The 19,086-nt window shown below is 40.7% G+C and overlaps 1 protein-coding gene and 1 pseudogene across 1 annotated transcript in view; one reads left to right on the top strand and one right to left on the bottom strand.

Moving 5' to 3' along the window:
* The window catches only part of EGF (epidermal growth factor), a 78,655-nt gene that overhangs the window by 40,013 nt on the left and 19,556 nt on the right, over window positions 1-19,086 (bottom strand). Inside the window, exons 3-8 of the mRNA XM_058549899.1 lie at window positions 18,460-18,641; window positions 17,816-18,043; window positions 16,870-17,072; window positions 4,939-5,064; window positions 4,260-4,382; window positions 698-820 (exon numbers count right to left, since the gene is read on the bottom strand). Of these exons, the coding sequence (XP_058405882.1) occupies window positions 698-820; window positions 4,260-4,382; window positions 4,939-5,064; window positions 16,870-17,072; window positions 17,816-18,043; window positions 18,460-18,641 (985 nt within the window). The remainder of the gene's footprint in view (window positions 1-697; window positions 821-4,259; window positions 4,383-4,938; window positions 5,065-16,869; window positions 17,073-17,815; window positions 18,044-18,459; window positions 18,642-19,086) is intronic.
* On the top strand, window positions 2,291-3,384 carry LOC131411592 (large ribosomal subunit protein eL30-like; annotated as a pseudogene).

The following is a 19,086-nucleotide window of genomic DNA, read 5'->3' as shown; positions in this document are numbered from 1 at the left end:
AGATGGGCACGGATGTTAGCCCAGGGCCAGTCTTCCTCAGCAAAAAGAGGAGGATTGGCAGATGTTAGCTCAAGGCTAATTTCCTCACACAAAAAAAAAAAGAAATACATTTTGATGAGTTTGGCAGCTGGTCTAACATCCTAGTGCGGAAGATATTTTTTTCTCTCTCACATGTTTTGGGCTTTGGACTTCTTTTGCTTTCTTTATTAAAAATACAAAAAGCCACACATAAAACTCTTCTACTAATTCCCAGTTACAGCCAGCCCTCTACATGCTTAAGTCTCTGTGAAAACAAAGTAAAGAGGTATTTATTAGGTGCAGGGAACAGGCCAAACCCCCTGCACCACCACCTTCTGTAATGCTGGCCACAAAACCAGGGGGCAGGTATCGCTCAGCTCTACAGATGAGGAAGCCGAGACCAAAGCGGGCAGGTAACTAGTCCAAAGCAACACTACTAGCAACCAGTAACGCTACCTCAGGGCTGTCTAACTTCAAAGCCCCTGCTCATAACCACCACACCATGCTGTCTAAAAACAAAACAGAAAAATCTGATTTAAATGTATATGTTACTCCGTGGCATAAATATCTTTCAATGTGTAATGTTGGAAAATCTCTTCCTCTTTGTCAATAACATCAAGTTTTAGGTGTCACTTAGAAAATAAATGTTGTCAAGCAAACAAAAGGTAAATAAACTCACCGCTACATGTTTTTCCATCTGTCTCAAGCACTGAGCCTTCAGGACAGAAGCACAGGGGACCATCTGACGTCAGAACACAGTCATGGCTGCAGGCGGATGCATTGCTTGGACAGGAAACTAATTCTAATTAATGAGACATAAGATCAAGATTAGTGTGAAATCAGATTTGTGGAAATTTAGTAAAATCAGTTGCTAATTAAAAATGCTATGCTGAAAAGAGTAAGAGAAATAAAGATCAAACATTTATGAAATGCTGTGGTAATGGAGATATAAAAATAAAGAAAAAAGTTCAAATTTTAAAAAATTTTAAAAAGATCTCTGATTTTAGAAAATGACTCTAGTTTCCTCTAAGTTTCTTTTATGTCAAATAATATTTTTTAAGTTATTAGTCATCAAAACTCCAAAATATTTTAAATGGAACTCGGCCAAGTGATTCTCAAGTTCACCTGGCAAACAAACTGTATGTGTAAGAAAAACCAAGAACATTGTCTGAGTGGGGGTGGGTGTAGGAAGAGAATGAGAGGCTCTTAACAAATATCAAAATGTATCATAAAGGTGCAATAATTAAAACAGTGGGTGGGGGCCAGCCCGGTGGTGTAGTGGTTAAGTTCACACACTCCACTTTGGTGGCCTGAGGTTCGCAGGTTCGGATCCTGGGCCTGGACCTACGCACCGCTCATCAAGCCATGCCATGCAGGCGTCCCACATATAAAATAGAGGAAGATGGGAACAGAAGTTAGCTCAGGGCTGATCTTCCTCAGGAAAAAAAAAAAAAAACAGTGGGTAATAAGTGCAAGGATAGACAGAGAGGATAATAGAACCAGATAGAAAGCTCACTTTAGAAAAGTCTCAACTACACATAAGAACACAGTGTGTGATAAAGGTATTTTAAATTATTGATCATGTGAAAGATCATCCAATAAATGGTAGAGAAATAACTGAGTAATGATTTGAGGTAAAAGTTAAATCCTACCCTACACCACACACCAAAATAAATTCTAAGTAAATCAAAGATTAAAATGTAAAATAGATACCGTAGAAGTTCTAGAAGTTCTGACAATTGAGATTATGTGTGTCATGCTTGGCACACAGTGGGCCCTATAACACATTAACATCATGCACTTGAGTACCTTTGCCAACAGGTAAACCACATGTTATTAGAAGAAGGGCAAGTTCCATAGACAGGCACAAAGGGAGTGGGTAATTTCCAAGAAATTCATTACCATCCACCCAACGTGCTGTGCCTTAATCAGCACAGATGATATCCAGACCAGCCTATTCCCCATCATCTCTGAAGCAGGACTAGACAATATACATGATTTTAAACATTCATTTCTACTTAGTCATGGTAGTAGTTTCAAATCAGAAATCTGTAAGAAGTTATCTGAGTATAATCCTAAATTTGAATTGGGAATATCCATATAAACTCATAATGTATTTCTCTTTTTAAAAAGCATATTCCTACTTCTGATGCCCCAAAAGGTCTAGAAACAATGACTAACTTAGTAGCAGATTATGTTCTCTACATATAATTTCTCACTAAAGGAAGCAGTGTTCCTTGAGAAATTGCTGATTCTAGGTCTACAACATAAAATGTACAAGACAAGCCTGGAAAATAAGTCCTACCAGGTAATAAGGAAACTATCAGAGACTCCTGGAGTCAGAATCCTTTTGAAGAGGCTCCCACAAGCCAAAGAGAAGACCATTTGCTCATTGGTAAGGATAACAAGTGCAATGGGTTGCAACATAACAGACATGCTAAAAATCCACAAGTTCATCATAATACTTAATAAAAAAAATACTCACTGTGCCAGCCCCAGTGGTCTAGTGATTAAGTTTGGCATGCTGCACTTTGGCAGCCCGGGTTCGATTCCCAGGCATGGACCTATACCATTCGTCTATCAGTGGCCATGCCATGACAGTGGCTCACAAACAAAATAGAGGAAGATTGGCAGCAGATGTTAGCTCAGGGTGAATGGATCTTCCTCAACAAAAAAAAAAAAAACAACTCACAGGTCACCTTTGCAAGGGGTTAAGTAACCAACCCATTATTCTAAATAGAAGTAAGTAAAGAGAAAAAAAATCCAACATTTATCCTGCTTTTACCGTAAGAATTGTATCTTGAGGTAACCAAATAGTTAATGTAAGTTCTCTTTATAAGGGTACTCCAATTAATAACTAAAAAGAAATAACAGATCTACATATCACTGTTTGAAACCCTTGATGAAGTAACAGATCTAGGAAATGATTGTTAACGGCTGCTCCAACCATACATGGAACGACTAGAGGGCTCTTTCTCACTCCTGGCCATCTTGGCTGCTGCTCCTGGTTGGGGGCTGTCCCGCACCTAAGGTGGCCTCAGAGAAGAGGAAAAAGTCGCTGAAGTTGATCAACTCTAGGCTCCAACTCGTCATGAAAAGTGGAGAGCACATGCTGAGGTATAAGCAAACTCTGAAAATGATCAGACAAGGCAAAGCAAAACTGGTCATCCTCACCAACAACTGCCGAGCCTCGAGGAAATGTGAAATAGAGTGCTATGCCAAAACTGATGTCCACCACTACAGTGACGTTAACACTGAATTGGGCACAGCGTGTGGAAAATACTACAGAGGATGCACACTGGCTGTCATCCATCCAGGTGATTCTGATATCGTTAGAAGCTGCCAGAACAGACTGGTGAAAAGTAAATCATGCAAAAATTTTCTGTAGTAAAACTGGCCAGAGCTTGTTTAAAAAAAGAAAAAGAAAGACTACTGAGGAACTTTATAATGGATGACAGAAAGAGAAAGAACAGGACATCACGTGTCTCCTGAACGGCAGTATAACACACCTATGACGTATTCTTGCCAAATATATCAAAGCCGAATCTGATCAAGCCTTTAGATCTAACTACAAGTTTGCAGAAAGACAGGGACATCACAGAAGTGAGATCAGTGAAATCCAGAATGTTAGAAACTCTGCAGGAAAAAAATAATGTCTTCAACAAATACCTTCAAGGGAGAAAAAAAGGAGAAGGAATCTGCAGAACAAAAGCAAGATGGATCAAAGCTAATAAAACACATGGTGCTTGTCTGGATTCAAACAAATCAACTGTTTAAAAAACTTTTTAAGATAATTTGAACACTGACTAGATAATTGATGTTATTAAGGAGTTATTGTTAATTTTTTTAGGTGTGACAACGGTATTGTGGTTATACCTGAAACCTGACTGGGTATTTGATGATAGTAGGGAATTACAGCTAGTTTATTTTAGATGTAATAATGTACCATAATTATGTTTTTTACATGCTTATCTTTCAGAGATGCATAATAAAATATAGATAAAGAAATAGGAAAAAAATATATGTATATACATGCTTGTTTCCCAGCCTTAGAGGAGTTGATGTAATAGGTCTGGGGTAGAGTCCAGTTATTTTTGTTTTAAAAAGAAAAACATAATAAAACTCCAAGGTAATTCTGATGCATGCTGCTGATCAAGGGCCACCAACCCAGATTGTAGCCACCTTAGAAACATCACTGAAAATGAAGGAAAATAATGCAATAAATACTTGTCGTGACTTACGGTGACACCGTTTCCCATCAGGAAGCAGGACAAATCCTACAGGGCATGTGCAATAATAGGATCCAGGGATGTTTTCACACCCAAGAGTACAGCCATGATTCCAAAAGGCACATTCATTGACATCTACACAATGGCAACAGCAACACACAGTCAGCCGGTTATTTTCGAAAATAAATAGTAATATCAGTAATAAGTCAGCACTAGTAGGGCACCTCACACTTGTAGCTGCTGTAACGGGCCGGCAAGACCATCTTTGCTACTGTAGCAAAGGGTGAAAGCAGTCGGTTCAATGAGACGTGGGAGTCACATACAGGCATACTACATTCTGAGAATCTTATCACAGCTGTGGAGCTACTTCCCTAAAAAACTGGAAAATAGTGACATTTTGCATCCAGTCAAACCCACGGAGGTCCATGGAGTCCACTCGGGGAATCCCTGCCCTACAGCAACCTCTGAGTAGCCTCTAGAGTATTTGATCCAGGAACACAATATCTAAAGAAGACCTGAAAGTATTACACAGCCTTCAAAAACATAAGAAAAATTAATAAAATTACTTTTCTGGGGGAAAAATGAGGGAAACTTGAAGTTGGCTCCACACTGAGGCTGCGGGTGGCCCACTCAAGAGGAGCCACGGGCGCAGGCCGGCCCTCCTGGCCTCAGAGGGCCGCGCACACGTTACCTTCACAGGACTGTCCGTCCGGGCTTAAAGTGTATCCCTGCGCACAGGCGCACACACGGGACTCGGGGTCCTGCCCGCACGCGCTGCCTCTGCAGTCACCTTTCCGCAGTTTGCAGAGTTTCTGATCTGAAAGAGAAGATGGCTCCTTGGAGTGGAGGTGTGTTTTGATAGGGGACAATGCTTGACCCCTGCATGGTTCTTAAGTCTGATCTCCCTGTGACGTCTTGGTGTTGTCTTGGTGTTGTCTTTCACGGTGGTGGCACTGCTCTAGGGTCAAACAGCACAAGCCCGGATTCCATAGCATTCCGAAGCCCACTTATTTCTCTAATTGTATTACTCCTACAATAGCCCTCAGGATAGGACATCCTAATTAGCAGGAGATGTCATTCCTTGGATTACAAACTCTAAGCACAATTCATTAGCTTTTTCATTCTGATTTACTTGTATGAATAAAAAAGAATAAAGCACATAAATAAAAATTCTGAAAATGAAATATCTAAGAAACAAAAAAGCTTCAAACCTAAGAACATCTTTTATGAATAATATTTATAGGTCAGATCTATATATTTAGCTGTTTTTAGGATCATTATTTAAAGAACATCTTTCAGACTTAATACATACAATTGCCATATGTCTTATCCCCAAATTTCTGAGTTTATTGCTGCCAACAATGTTTTACAAAATAGCCTAGAGTAAATAGTAAAATCTGCTCACTGAGGTAGGTGCTGGGTTGAAATTAGCCAAATATATTAAACAATAAATCGCCAACTTTGGTACCTTCATTTTCAGAGCCAGAGTCAAGAGCTAAACTAGCAACATGTATATCCCCGCTCAAATTTTGCTCCTTATTTTTTGCCAATTTTAACAATGACAGGACCTTTGTAAAATGCTCTGGGAAATACTGAGATAAGCTTGAGTCTGAGGGCAGATCCCAGGATGCACGAGCAAGAGCTCTGACAAGAGGTGACAGCAAGGGAAGAAAATTGGGTCATGGACCCGGAGTCCTAGCATGGCTGACATCAGAGAGAGCCAAGGACCTGAGGGAGGGAATGTTGAAAACACAGCCTGGCTGTGAAGGGCACAAGAGACAAACCAGCAATCCTGAGCATAGCAGTGCGAGGAGCTGAGACCAGTCTCGGAGGTTTGTTTCTCTGGCCTCTGTTTTTCTAGACTCTATAAAGATGTCTCCTCACTCTGACTCTGTTTCCTTCTATCTCAAGTCACTGAACACCTGTCTTGACCAGTAACAGCACAACAGAGTAGAAGCATCTTCTTGCCCCTTTGAAAATGCCCCTAATGTGCCTCAGAATCACCTGGAGGGTGTGGGCCCCTCTAGAGATTCTGATTTGGTAAATCCAGGGAAAGCTCGTGAATCTGCATTTTGAACAGAATCTGGAATGACTCTGATGCCAGGAGCCTTCACACCACACCCTGAGAAACACCAGCCTAAGGTACCAATGAAGCATCCTGCCAGCATCTCAGTTACAAATGCCTCCTTTTAGCTAGTCTGTGTTATTTCCTCAGATATTTTAAATCTGTTTATTCAGATCTCTTGACAGAATTAAATGCACACTCAGTCTTGCCAATTATTCATTGCTGTTGCAATATCACTTACTGAATCAGTTAAGATTTACATTGAATAGTTTTTTGGATATTAATTCAAAAAATTTTGTTTCTTGTCTATGGTTTTTATGCCAATCACACATGTATAGTTACACCGTTTTTCATGTTCCTGCATACTTCATGTATCAAAATTTTAATTAACCAAAATTAAAAATAACATGACCCAAATTTTAAAAGTAACTGACTAAAATTAGAAACTTGTAAACTTATTGGACAAAATGCACCCACTTCAAATTTCTAAAAAAAAGTATATAATTTTTTTAACTTTAATTTTTATAAAGTTTACAAGTAAACAACAACAAAACTCTGGAAAGGTCTGACTCTGCCTTTTAATAGCACCAAAACAAAAACAGAGGGATTATGCTTCCTATAAATATCCCTTATAGATAGATGACCACTGGATTAAGAATTAGAAAAACTACATTCTGCCTTTTACAGAGAATCACTTGATCTCTTTGACCTCAGCTTCCTAATCCATGAAATAAAAGTGTTGACGTAGATATTCTCTAGATCCCTCACTTTAAAAAAGTAATTTCCTTTTATGGTTCGGTACAGAATCAGATGTTTGTGGTAAATTCCTCTAGGTTTCTCAAATTCCTCTAAAACCTAATTACTGCTTATAACATACTAATGGAGATTCAAACTGACTAAGGAAGAAACAATTAGTGTCTAGGGTACAGGAAATGCTCTGCTCTGCGTCTAGATCCAATCTTATGTATCTTTTTTGTACTTTTTTACCACCTCTCACCTGCTCTTAGAGTGTTCTTATCATCATCCTCAGCATCCTCACCATCGTCATCATAAGGTACATGCATCTGTTTTGCATTAATCAGTAGGCTTCTGAGGACAAGGCACGTATCCCATTCATATTTATAGTCCCAATGGTGCCTGTTACAACACAGGTGTACTACACACATCTGGGATATACGCACAAAAAACCGCCATCATGTCACCTGCAACTTATCGCCTTTATTTGGTTTCTCCTTGAATTTGCAGTTGACCTTAGAGTCAGAACTCCAACAGATGTCAGACTGTGCTAGCCTGGTTCTCCTTCCCCTACACCACGCCGCTGACGGTCTGAAGGATACTTATTAACAATGTACGTCCCTCTTCGGTGATGAGCACAGGCAGGATAGCAGTCACTCTGCTCCTCTGAGTGGCTGTGCTGACGATGTGACCTGAATTCAGACACTAAACACTTGTAAAGGTCATTTGAGGAAGTGGCAAACAGAGAGGATTGAGGGCTGTATTTTTGTTTAATCTCCTTAATCTTCTGCTGCTCTTTAGCTTCAAATTAGGCCGAAGCTGGCACTCAGAACGCGGCTGCAAACCTCAGATAACCCCTCTGCCCAGAGCCCAGCAGTGGGGCTTAATTACGTTTGAGATCAAACCGAAGCTCCTCCCCGTGGAGTTTCCTGTCCACCACCAACTGCGCCTGCGCTCATACCTGCCCGGCACAGGTGGTCGCCAGGGCTTCCCTAAGGCCTGTTCATCTGTAGATTCCACCCAGCCCGTTCTGAACAGTGCACATGGGAGTCCCTATCCTGCTGTTTCTACCCATCACACCTTTTTCCAACCTCAAATTCAGTATAAGACTTACCTTATCAACAAAGCCTTTCTAGTCTCTTCCATCTGAACCCATTCACTTTAATCACTCTTGTAACTAAATATTTAGCATCCCCAAAATTCGCACATACAATAAAAAATTTGAATAACACTTTATAAAGCATTTACATTATCACATTTAATTTGAGCTATGCAGAGCCAGTATTATCTTCCATTTTACAGATTAGGGAACAGTGCCTTAAGGATCACATATGGGTAATAAGGGGCAGGGCTGGTCCTCAAGCTCGAGCCTTCTGACTACAAACCCCATCTCTTTACCACATATATATGTACCATATATATATAACTATGTATATGTGTATATGTATACTTATGTGTGTGTATATATATACGTAAAATATAACTGTGAATTTTAATAGAAAAATATATATGTTAAATATGTGTTAATTATGTGTTAAATTATAAATATTATATATGTTATTTTATATCAGTTAAATACATATATAATATATTTTTAATACATATGTATTATTTTATATATTTTTTTTATAAAAATCCACAGTTATATTTTTGTTTCATTTGTTTATTGTCTTTCTCTTTGGTGAGTTTTCTGAATAAATGACTGCCTCAACTTCCTCAAAAAACTTTCCAAACTGTGTAGTATAGAAGTTTATTCTTCTTTGTTAACAGAAAATAACAAGAACAGTCATTCTATGCTATTGGAATTCCTAAATACAGTAAAAAAAAAAAATCACTTAGCCAGAATTCAGCTACTTGGTATTCTTATCCATCTGAATCCCTCTAAGAATCAGCAGTAAACAAATCAACAACCTCTGAACAGTTAAAAAAATAAATGCTTTTAACTCTCAGAAGAGTCCCTCAGGCCCACTCAGTCTTTCCTTCTTTTATGCCCCTTTCTGACAAGTTTGGCCAGCCCAGCATGAAGATGGAAATACAGGTGTATACGCCTCCACTCCCATTGTCACCACTGCACCCCCATTGCAACCTCGATGGCAGAAGTGGCTGCATGATTGCAGCGTTCCTTTTGCTGAGCCCAGTCATAGCCTTAGCCCAGCATTCCAGACCCCCAGTGTCAACAACGGGGAGAGACAGGTGACATGACCCTGTTGGTCAGCTCTCCCACGAAGACTAGCAGCCTCAAACCAGGGCTCCTCCTGGAGAAAGACGGTACACTTTGCGTGTCAAAATGATAATAACTGCAATGAATGGAAACATGCCAAATACTTTTTAAATCCATGCATTTATAAAGATGCTTTAAAAAAAAGATCACCTTTGGAGGATGCACTAACCCTTTATGATGAAAAGAGATAAATTAAGGGAAAGAATCCAAAATTTCATTTACCTTTCCTATAAAAGAGCCTCTTCAGGGAAGTCATATAGCTCATGTGGAAAAGTTCTTCAGCTAATAAATGCATAAGCGATGATAGAATTAGAATGTCATCATTTTGAGCCTCTAATGGAAACATGGCTCTAGGCAATGATAATCAATAGCTTCTGAAAGCATTATGTGAAAGGCTGATGGGAAACTTTCCAATGGATGGACCAGGCTGGCAATACCCAGCACCACTGATGAATCTTGGACATCACAAAAATAACAGGAACCAGCCACTCCGGGCCCCACCGAGCGATCAAGAGGAAGCACGCAGTACCACCAGCAGTACCACCCATAAAGTATTCTTGCAAAAAATCAGAAGCTGGTCAGGCTTCTGGGTCAAAACTACAGGTTTACAGGAAATACAGAATCATGTTAAATGACACCATGAGGATAAAATTTGCAAAATCCAGAATGTGGAAAATTCTACAGGACAAATGACCTGGTTTCCTCAACAAACAAATGACAAGAAAAGGCCTCAGATTAGAAAATAAACAGAGGCCACAGACAGGCATGTGGAAATCAGCAAGAAGTGAGAGCCGACAGCAAGAAAGAAGACAGAAAAGTGACAAAGAGCCATTCCAAGTATTTAACAGGCATTGCAACTGGCAGCCATGTGGTGTCAGGCAAACCTGCACTAAAACCCCAGCTTTGCCTCAAACCAGCCCTGTGCTTGCCCTAATGGCATGTGTCTGTGTCAACGTGACCCTAGTCATTAAGGAAATGTGAGTAACTATAAATAATGTTAGGAAGATACAGCCATCCATATTTTGCTAAGATTCCTATGAAAAATAACAGAGCTCTGGGTGTCTGAATTTAAAATTATATGAAAACAGAAAATAAGCACTGGTGAGGATGTGGAGAAATAGGAACTGTTGTGGCAAAGTGAAGTGGTACAGCCACTGTGGAAAACAGTATGGTGGTTCCTCAAAAAATTGAAAATAGAACTACCATGTGATCCAGCAATTCATTTCTGGGTATATACCCAAAAGAAGTGAAAGCAGGATCTCGAAGAGGTATTTGTACACCCATGTTCACAGCAGCATTATTCACAATAGCTAAAAGATGGTGTTCATCAACAGATGAGTGGATAAACAAAATGTGATATATACATACAATGGAATATTATTCGGCCTTAAAAATGAAGGAAATTCTGACATAGGGTACAACATGGATGAACCCTGAGTATATTATACCAAGTGAAATAAGCCAGTAACAAAAAGAAAAATACTGTATGATTCTACTTATAAGAGGTACTTAGAGTGGTCAAAATCATAGAGACAAAAAGTAGAATGGTGGTTGCCAGGGGCTAGGGGGAGTTATGGTTTAATGGCTATAGAGTTTCAGTGTTACAAGATGAAAAGAGCTATGGAGTGATGGTGGTGATGGTTGCACAACGTGAAGGTACTTAATGCCCTGAACTGTACACTTAAAAATGGTTGAGAGGGGCCAGCCCCGTGGCTTAGCGGTTAAGTGTGAGCGCTCCGCTACTGGCGGCCCGGGTTCGGATCCCGGGCATGCACCGATGCACCGCTTCTCCAGCCATGCTGAGGCTGAGTCCCACATACAGCAACTAGAGGGATGTGCAACTATGACATACAACTATCTACTGGGGCTTTGGGGGAAAAAAAAGGAGGAGGATTGGCAATAGATGTTAGCTCAGAGCCGGTCTTCCTCAGCAAAAAGAGGAGGATTAGCATGGATGTTAGCTCAGGGCTGATCTTCCTCACAAAAAAAAAAAATGGTTAAGATGGAAAATTTTATGTGTATTACACCACAAAAAAAATTGGAAAGAAAATTATCTGAAAAAAACCTTATATCTAGGATGATTCTTTTCCAGAAGTTTCCAAATAACCAAAGGTTTACAGTAGACACTCCAGCAATGACATAATCAAAATGAATCTGAGTCCCACCCGGGCAGTTTTATCTACACTAATCACTTCCATTAGCAGGTACGTTTCCAAGTGGAGGCAATTCTCCTTCATGAACTCTCGAAATTAAAGAAATTCAGCAAAAATTTTGTGCATAAAATGAATGCAAAGTATTTTACACGGTGTTGATGATAGATACCCTTCATTTTCCAAAGAATATGCTTTTGAAACTCTCTTTTGAGCTTAAAACTGGAATCTACATTTAAAGAATACAGAAGAAAGCAAAAATATTTGAACTTCTTTGTAAAAATTTGAACTTTTATAAAATAATATCTGTGAGCAGTAAAACTAGTTGCAAAATTCCCAGAAGTTGAGCTTGAAATAATGTCATTAACATCGTACGCAAAGAAGTTCCCACACTGGCTCTGAGATTCATGCAATAGCACAGGTGTCAGGGCAGCCAGAGAGCACCACTGCCTAGTAAGATCTATCATGCCAACAAAAATGTGAGTTCCATTCTTTATCTGTTTTCAGATAGCCGGAGAGAAGTGTGAGTATGTGTGTGTGTGTGTGTGTGAGAGAGAGAGAGAGAGAGGAGATTTTCTGTGTTCCTAAAATAGAAAATACTTTTTAAAAGAAAGAGAAATAAGGTTTTGGCCCTATGATCTGTACAAACTGAAACATTTAACTACCAGGAGGCCATGGATAGACAATAATATGCTGAATTACAGGTTTTCCCAAAACAAATAAGGCAACTGTAAGACGTGAAATGATAGATCCCAGTGAGAATGTAGTTGGGGACGCAGCATGGTGTCACTCTGCCCGGGGTCAAATCCCGATTCCGCCTCCGTGTGACCTTAAGCAAGCTATTGTGACATCTCTAAACCTTGGCTTCTTCATCTATAAAATGGTATTAACAATCACACCTAATTCACAGGGTTGTTGTAAAGATTAAGTGAGATAATGTAGGAATAGCCCCGAGCAGATCATTCTGTACACACTCAATAATTACGGGCATTTCCAGTATTTCTAGAGGCCATACAAGCTGTGGCATTTTCCTATTTTATTTCCTATGCAGCAGCCCATGGGACTCCCAAATCAATTATTTCTAGCCAGACCTCTTTCTTCAGATCTAGACCAATTGAAAAAAAGAAAAAGATTCTGAGGCATAGTGAGAGCGAAACTGCAAAGATCTGCTGCAGAGTTAAGCTGCAGAGAAAAGTGAGTTAAAACGCTGGGGATTTATTCATAACATACAAAAGAGAGGGGCCGCGGTGAAGAATGTCTCTCCAATCAAGGGCAAGTGGGGCTTACAACATGTAAGGAAGACAATGTGTACTTAGATATTAAATATCTTTAGACCTTGTTCCTTACTATTTAGGGGAGAGAGTGCCAAAGCGTGTTTTCTTTAAACTCTTGTTATTAAACATCCTCTAGGCCATGGGAGTGCACTGGAGAGCTGTATTCCCTGTCCTTACAGGACTAAGGGAGTTTAGGAGACAGACACGGCCGAACATGATGAGTGCCCTGAGACTGGGGAAGCCTGAGATTCTTCTCTGAGAACAGCCCATGGAGGCTCCCGGCGAGTGGGTCAGGGAAGGCGTTCCTGAAAGAAGTGATGTTGGAGCTGTTTCTCAGAGGATGAGGAGAGTGAGCCAGCGCAGAGAAGGAGAAAGAGTGCTTCTGAGTGTGTGGAAAGGCCTGGAGGAGGGAGTGGGCGTGACTGTGGGAGGAGAGTAATCTTCGAGGACGGCTGTAAAGCAGAAGATGGTGAGAGATGAAGCTGAGAAATGAGCAGAGCGCCCTGGGAACGGGTTAAATAGAGAGACTGGACTTCCATTATTAGCAACTGAGAGTTGTCAACTGGCTTTAGCCAGGGAATGACATGACTGGATTCTCCTTTCCGAAGGGATATGCTCCCTGCAGCATAGAAAAGGGAGGCAGGGAGACTAATTAAGCAGACCCCAGGGCTGGACTGCTGCCAAGAGGGCCCAAGTGTTTGGACCGTAGGCGGGAGCATTGTTAGGACTTGGAGATTGAGTTCATGGGTGGGAGTGAGAAGGAGGGAAGAAAGGACCACGCGTAGATTTCTGTCTTGGGAGAGGGAGGTGAGATGCCACTCACTGAGGCCGGGACACTGCAGGGAGAGGAGCTGGGGAGGAGGGAGGTGAAAGTTGGGAGGGCAGGTATTTCTTTTGCGCCCGAAGTACTTGCAAAAAATCCAAGTAGAAATGCTCAGAAGGCAGATAAATATACGGGCCTTGATAAGGAAACGTTCGCCAAGCCTGAATGCATACATCCGAGGTGCCCACTGCAGGACCCTGAGCCTGGAGGGTGCAGACAGCAAGCAGGCGCAGCCCAGAGGAGGGACCAGAGTGACGGCTCTCAGGAAACTGGTCAGAAGCATCCGAAAACCAGCCCGACGTGAAACAGTGACTCTGCTACCTTGACTTGGGCTCCGTGATTGGCTGCATCAAACTCCTCCATCACCAGCCCATCTGAATGGCGGAGCCAAGGGCTTGTTTAAGGACAAATCAGTCTTCCTTGTGAAGCTCTGTGACTCTGCCTTTGTAAGCGCCCCCTGCCCTTGGTCTTCACCGGGGCCCCTCCCTTTTGTATACTACGAATAAATCCCCCATGCTTTAAATCACTTTTCTCTGCAGCTTAACTCTCACTATGCCTCAGTGTGTGTGTTTTTTAATTGGTCTAGATCTCAAGAAAAAGGTCTGGGCTAGAAATAATATATTCAGGAGTCAAGTGGGCTACTGCGTGGGAAATAAAGTGCAAGAATGCCGGAGGTTGTCTGGCCCTTAGAGGTTAACAATGCACATAACCACACGAGTGGTTCTGAGAAATCTCTACGTGAGGAAAAAACAACCTGTTTAACTTCATTTAACCCAGCCCATCTAAATCATTTGACCCTGAAATGTTTTTTTCCCCCAAAAAAACCCCATTAAATCCCACAGAACTAGTGTTCTGTAGAACATGCTTTGACAAATGATAGTTTAGGCATTTTGCAGGAAGTAATGATGAAGAACCGATGAAAGTTATATACTGTATCCTAGGCGGACAATTGCATATTTTCATCTCACACATACAATGGAAAGATTCACAGCCCCTAAATCCCGGGTGAAGAGTTCCTGCGCTCCGAGGCACTAAAACAATGTAAACCTACTTGACAGCCAAAGAAGCGCTCTGGAAGCCACACGTCCTTTGCATTCGGAGCGCAGGCGAAGCCCACTGTTTGGTCCATACCTGGAGCCAATATCTCCAATGCCAACTGCCATCTAGATTCCAGGTTTGCCTGTAGCTCTGCCGCCAGCAGTGGCTTCCCAACCAAATTCTGTTATTTGCCACAGGGTTTGAAGCTGTTCTGTAATGAATCGTTATAGATTTTCTTCCAAAATTCATGCTTTTAATTATCCTGTTTGAACTCCTTATCAAAGAGGCTGAGTAATCATGAAGGACGGTGAAGAGCTGAAGTGTTTATAGTAGAAAGAACACTAAACTGGCAGACCGATCACCAGGAATTTTTTCCAAAATCCAGCATTAACAAGCTGTGTAATTCCGGAAAAGTCACTCTATTTCTCTAAGCTTCGGACTTCTCAGTTATGAAATGAGTACAATAATCGCTGACCTTTCTGCCTCACAATGTGGCTGTAACGAACAAATAAGATAATGCCCGTGAAAAGACTTTGGAAACTGTGAGGTTCCATATACATGTAAGCGATGGTGATGAGGATGAGGGTGGACATATCTGTAACTATTAATGAGACTCAGTAATTACTCATTCATAGTACTTGGTTCTAATTTGTTGCGAGTCATCACCACTTGGACAATGAGTTGTACGTGAAGACAGCTTGAGTCAAAATTTCCCATGGAAGGTGTCTGGCAGTGTATCAGATTCACTGCCTTCATGTGTGGAATACGGTCACCATCTATTTGATAGTGGTGACATTAGGTCGTTGTATTTAATGTTGTGCTGCAACCCACAGTTGAATTGTTCCCCACAACTCTCACTCTGCAAATTCAAGTAAATCAATTTTTAAAAAATAACTTATCTGAATAAACACTTCATCTCTTGGAATTTATTTTATTCTTGGCAGTTCCTCATTAGTTGCATTGAAAACATAATCATTATACAAGTTAAATTATAGTTTCTATCTAAATTTTTAAAGAAATCAGATAAAAAGCATTTGCACTATTAGTTACTTGCTTGCAGATATAAGAAATAATTATGTTGATTCCCCTAGATTCTGGCCTGCCTTCAGCAATCTCATGCCTGTGCCCCTGTTCAGTCTCCACGGCTCTCTTCAGGAGCCACGTCTAGGGCAGGTACAAACACGTGTATACACTAACCATGGCAGGGACTCACGGTCCCTACCACTTCCCACACTGTTACCAAACCCTAGCTGCATCCAGCAGGCAGGAAGAAGAGAAAACAAACAATTCCATCTCTGCTTCAGAACCTCACAAGGCTAGCTGGGGATAAAATTAAAAATATTTTAAAGCCTTCTTGAAATAACACTTTTACATAAAGCAAATGTTAGTGTAACATCATTTATGTGGTATATATGCCATATTGCAGAGCCCACCTTAAAAAAATTATATCTAACAAAATCAAAATCAAACAGAGAAGACAACATTTGAAAGAGAAATTTGAGACTGTGACTAGATTCAGTCAATTCATTCATTTGACTAACATTATCTAAAATTCTTTATATAGAAATAAATAACCACTGAATATAGGGTGGTTTAAATAAATAAATAACAGACAGGGTCCCTGCCTCCACAGCATCAATAATCAAGTGGGAGAGAAAATAAAAAAGAAAGCAAAGTAATATGTAATTACACCTTGCGATGAGTTCAATGTATGGAGAATGAGAGAAAAACAGGAGGTGAAGGGGCCTCCTCTGATTGGAGGACCAGAGAACGGCTATCTGAGGACAGGACTCTTAAGCTCATAACTGAGGAGAAGTCTGGGAGAGGGAAGAGTGACAGCCAAAGCCTGAAGGCTGAGGGAGCTGGGGTGTCTGAGAAACCATGGAAAGACGTGTTAGTTTCCGTGAGGGAGGATGAGAGAGTGCTAAATCAGGGTGGTCAAGTACCGCTAGGCCTGCTAAAACCTTGCACTTCAATCTAAATGCAAAGGAAAGCTTTTGAAGGATTTTAAGCAGGGGCGTTAGTGGATCAGATTAACTATTTACAGGCAAGAGGGGAAAACAGCAAGATTAGTTGAGTGGCTACTGCAATAGGCCAGGCAGGAAATGCTGGTTGCTTGGACTATGGTGGTGGCGGTAAAGAAGCGTACATTTGAGATGTATTTAGGCGGCAGGAATGGAAAGGATTTGGTGGTAGACTGGAAATTAGGAGTGAGGCAGTGGGAGAAATAAAGGACGACCCCTAACTGTCCGGCTTGAGCCAGTAGACAGGTGTAGACCAAGTGCCAGACCCTGTTAGAGGTCAAAGGTGACTCACCAGACGCCGGCGCATCACCCCCTGCCTTGGGCTGCACCAGTGGATGCACAACTTTAATTCCAGCAGGTGGTACAGAGGACAGACCAAGGTAAATTCTAACCACATCCTTCCCAGTGTGTTTGTCAGCTATCCCAATTGTCTTCTTTCTCCACGTTGAGTAGAAGATACGGTCACCAAAAAGGGACACTGCAAACAAATTGTGCCTAAAAAACAACAGGAAAAAACAGACAATGGCAGAACATTTCCTCCTGGGCTTATTAAACTTGCACTTCATTTCAATTTATTGTCTGAATATTAATCACTCAACAATTTTCAATTGTTTCTCATTTAGGTTTAGAAACATGTCAAGTTGAAAATTTTATTTATGTAGTCATAAGCTGAATTAATAGGATATAATTTCCAGATTCATTGTCTCATTCTTTTGCTGATCAGCACGTTAAATGTGATGGAAATACAATAGGAACAGAATAAGCATGAATTTCTGGTTTTGTCCATTTCACACTAGACTAATTTCTGCCTCTTGCCACAAGCTGGAGAGTTGGTTACTGGCAAGACAGCAAATCAACTTAAAGATAGGTGCTTCACAAAATCTATGAAATCCTAATTCCAAAAAGAATAACTACGACCAACATGTGGAAACTTATTATTACATGCCAAATATTCTGTTATTTTTATTTGCGTTGATTTACTTAATCTTCACAGCAACCCCAAGAAATTAGCACTACTATTATCCCATGTTAAAGGAAACTGAGGACAAGAGAAGTCATGTAACCTGCCCAAAGTCACTCACCTAATAAATGGTAAATCTGAGACCTGATCTCAAGTCCTTTGGACTCCAAAATCTGTGCTAAAGCACTATTCCAGATTAGCTGACAAAAGTAAAATTAATTTACCACACAAACTTCAAATGGCAATTGTTTTATTTTGTACCAAAAGCAGAACCTACTGTGTAAGATGTTTGCTGAGACGGACAGAACTTCCATCATAATCACAGGAACAAATGCGAGAGTTGCCTCCTTCTCTATCGGACTGAATCCAAAAGAGCCGTTTCTCAAGCACATCCAATGACACGGCTGTTATTTTCTCTGATGTCTCTAGCAGAATCTTCTCTTCCACACCATTGAGATCTGCTCTGTGGAGGCTGCCGGCTACCTCTGAAGACCAGAATAGAAACCTGAGGGCAAACGTATTACAGAGACGCATAACCGAATGTGAGGTCACTTCAACGGCCCACTCTCTCAGAGGGTCAGCAGTCCCGGATGTCTGCACAGGACGAGCCTGACTATTTTGAATGAAAATTCGATTCAACAAGTATTTATTGCTCTGTGATGGAAGTCCCACGTGATTTGAAGTTAGAAGGAGAATGACGCCTCTATAGCAGGGAACCCTGGTGGTGAGGAGCACTATTTGTAGAGGAAGCCTGCCCTGGTTCAAATCCAGGCTGCCGCCCTATTGAAAATGGTGTTGTGGACTGTAAAACAGGGCCTGGGTCTCAAAGAGAAGGCCCCTTTCGGTTCAAAATGTTATGATTCCACGCATTTTCATCAGATTTTGAATTATATTTCAATGTCTGAAAACAACAGAATTTACCTTTCTACTGGATCAACAGCTACATTTGCAGGATATTTTAAGGTGCCTAAGAGAACACGGGAATTGTTTCCTTTCATATCTGTTACTGTAATGATTCCTTCCTCTTGATTTGACCAAATAAGTTCTTCATTTATCCAATTTATTGCCATTCCTGAAACATTTTTCTCTATATTGCATACTCTCTGTAAAATCAAATTTCAAAATTGTTATTAATATTTCCCCATTCACAACAAAATTGTTTTATTTTTATGAAAGTTTATTCTTTTAAACACTTGTCATTTTTGCACATTCCCCAAATTATTTAAGTGATGAAATAGTCACAGGCACTGTGGCATTGTTTGGATGCACTAATGCTAACCCTCCCATGTGAATATTTCTGGGCATAATATTTATGTCATAGCTTTGAAATGGAAAATTATCCTACACTTATTGAAATTAGGCAATCAACCATAACGTATTAATTTCAACTATAGTAACAGTGGAATTTTGATGCTCCTTCACAGACAATTCATTCAATTGCATTTGCTAACGGGGTTTTCCAGCTTCTGACCGGAACCCAATTCCAAGCCCGGCCAACTTCTGTCAGGATTCCCTTGGAATTTGTGCATAGCACTAGGAAGCAGGTGA

The sequence above is a fragment of the Diceros bicornis genome, chromosome 11 (assembly GCF_020826845.1).
Source record: "Diceros bicornis minor isolate mBicDic1 chromosome 11, mDicBic1.mat.cur, whole genome shotgun sequence".
In the NCBI taxonomy this organism is placed as follows: Eukaryota; Metazoa; Chordata; class Mammalia; order Perissodactyla; family Rhinocerotidae; genus Diceros; species Diceros bicornis.
The sequence above is the reverse complement of the archived record's forward strand: the minus strand, read 5'-3'. Positions and strand labels throughout refer to the sequence as shown.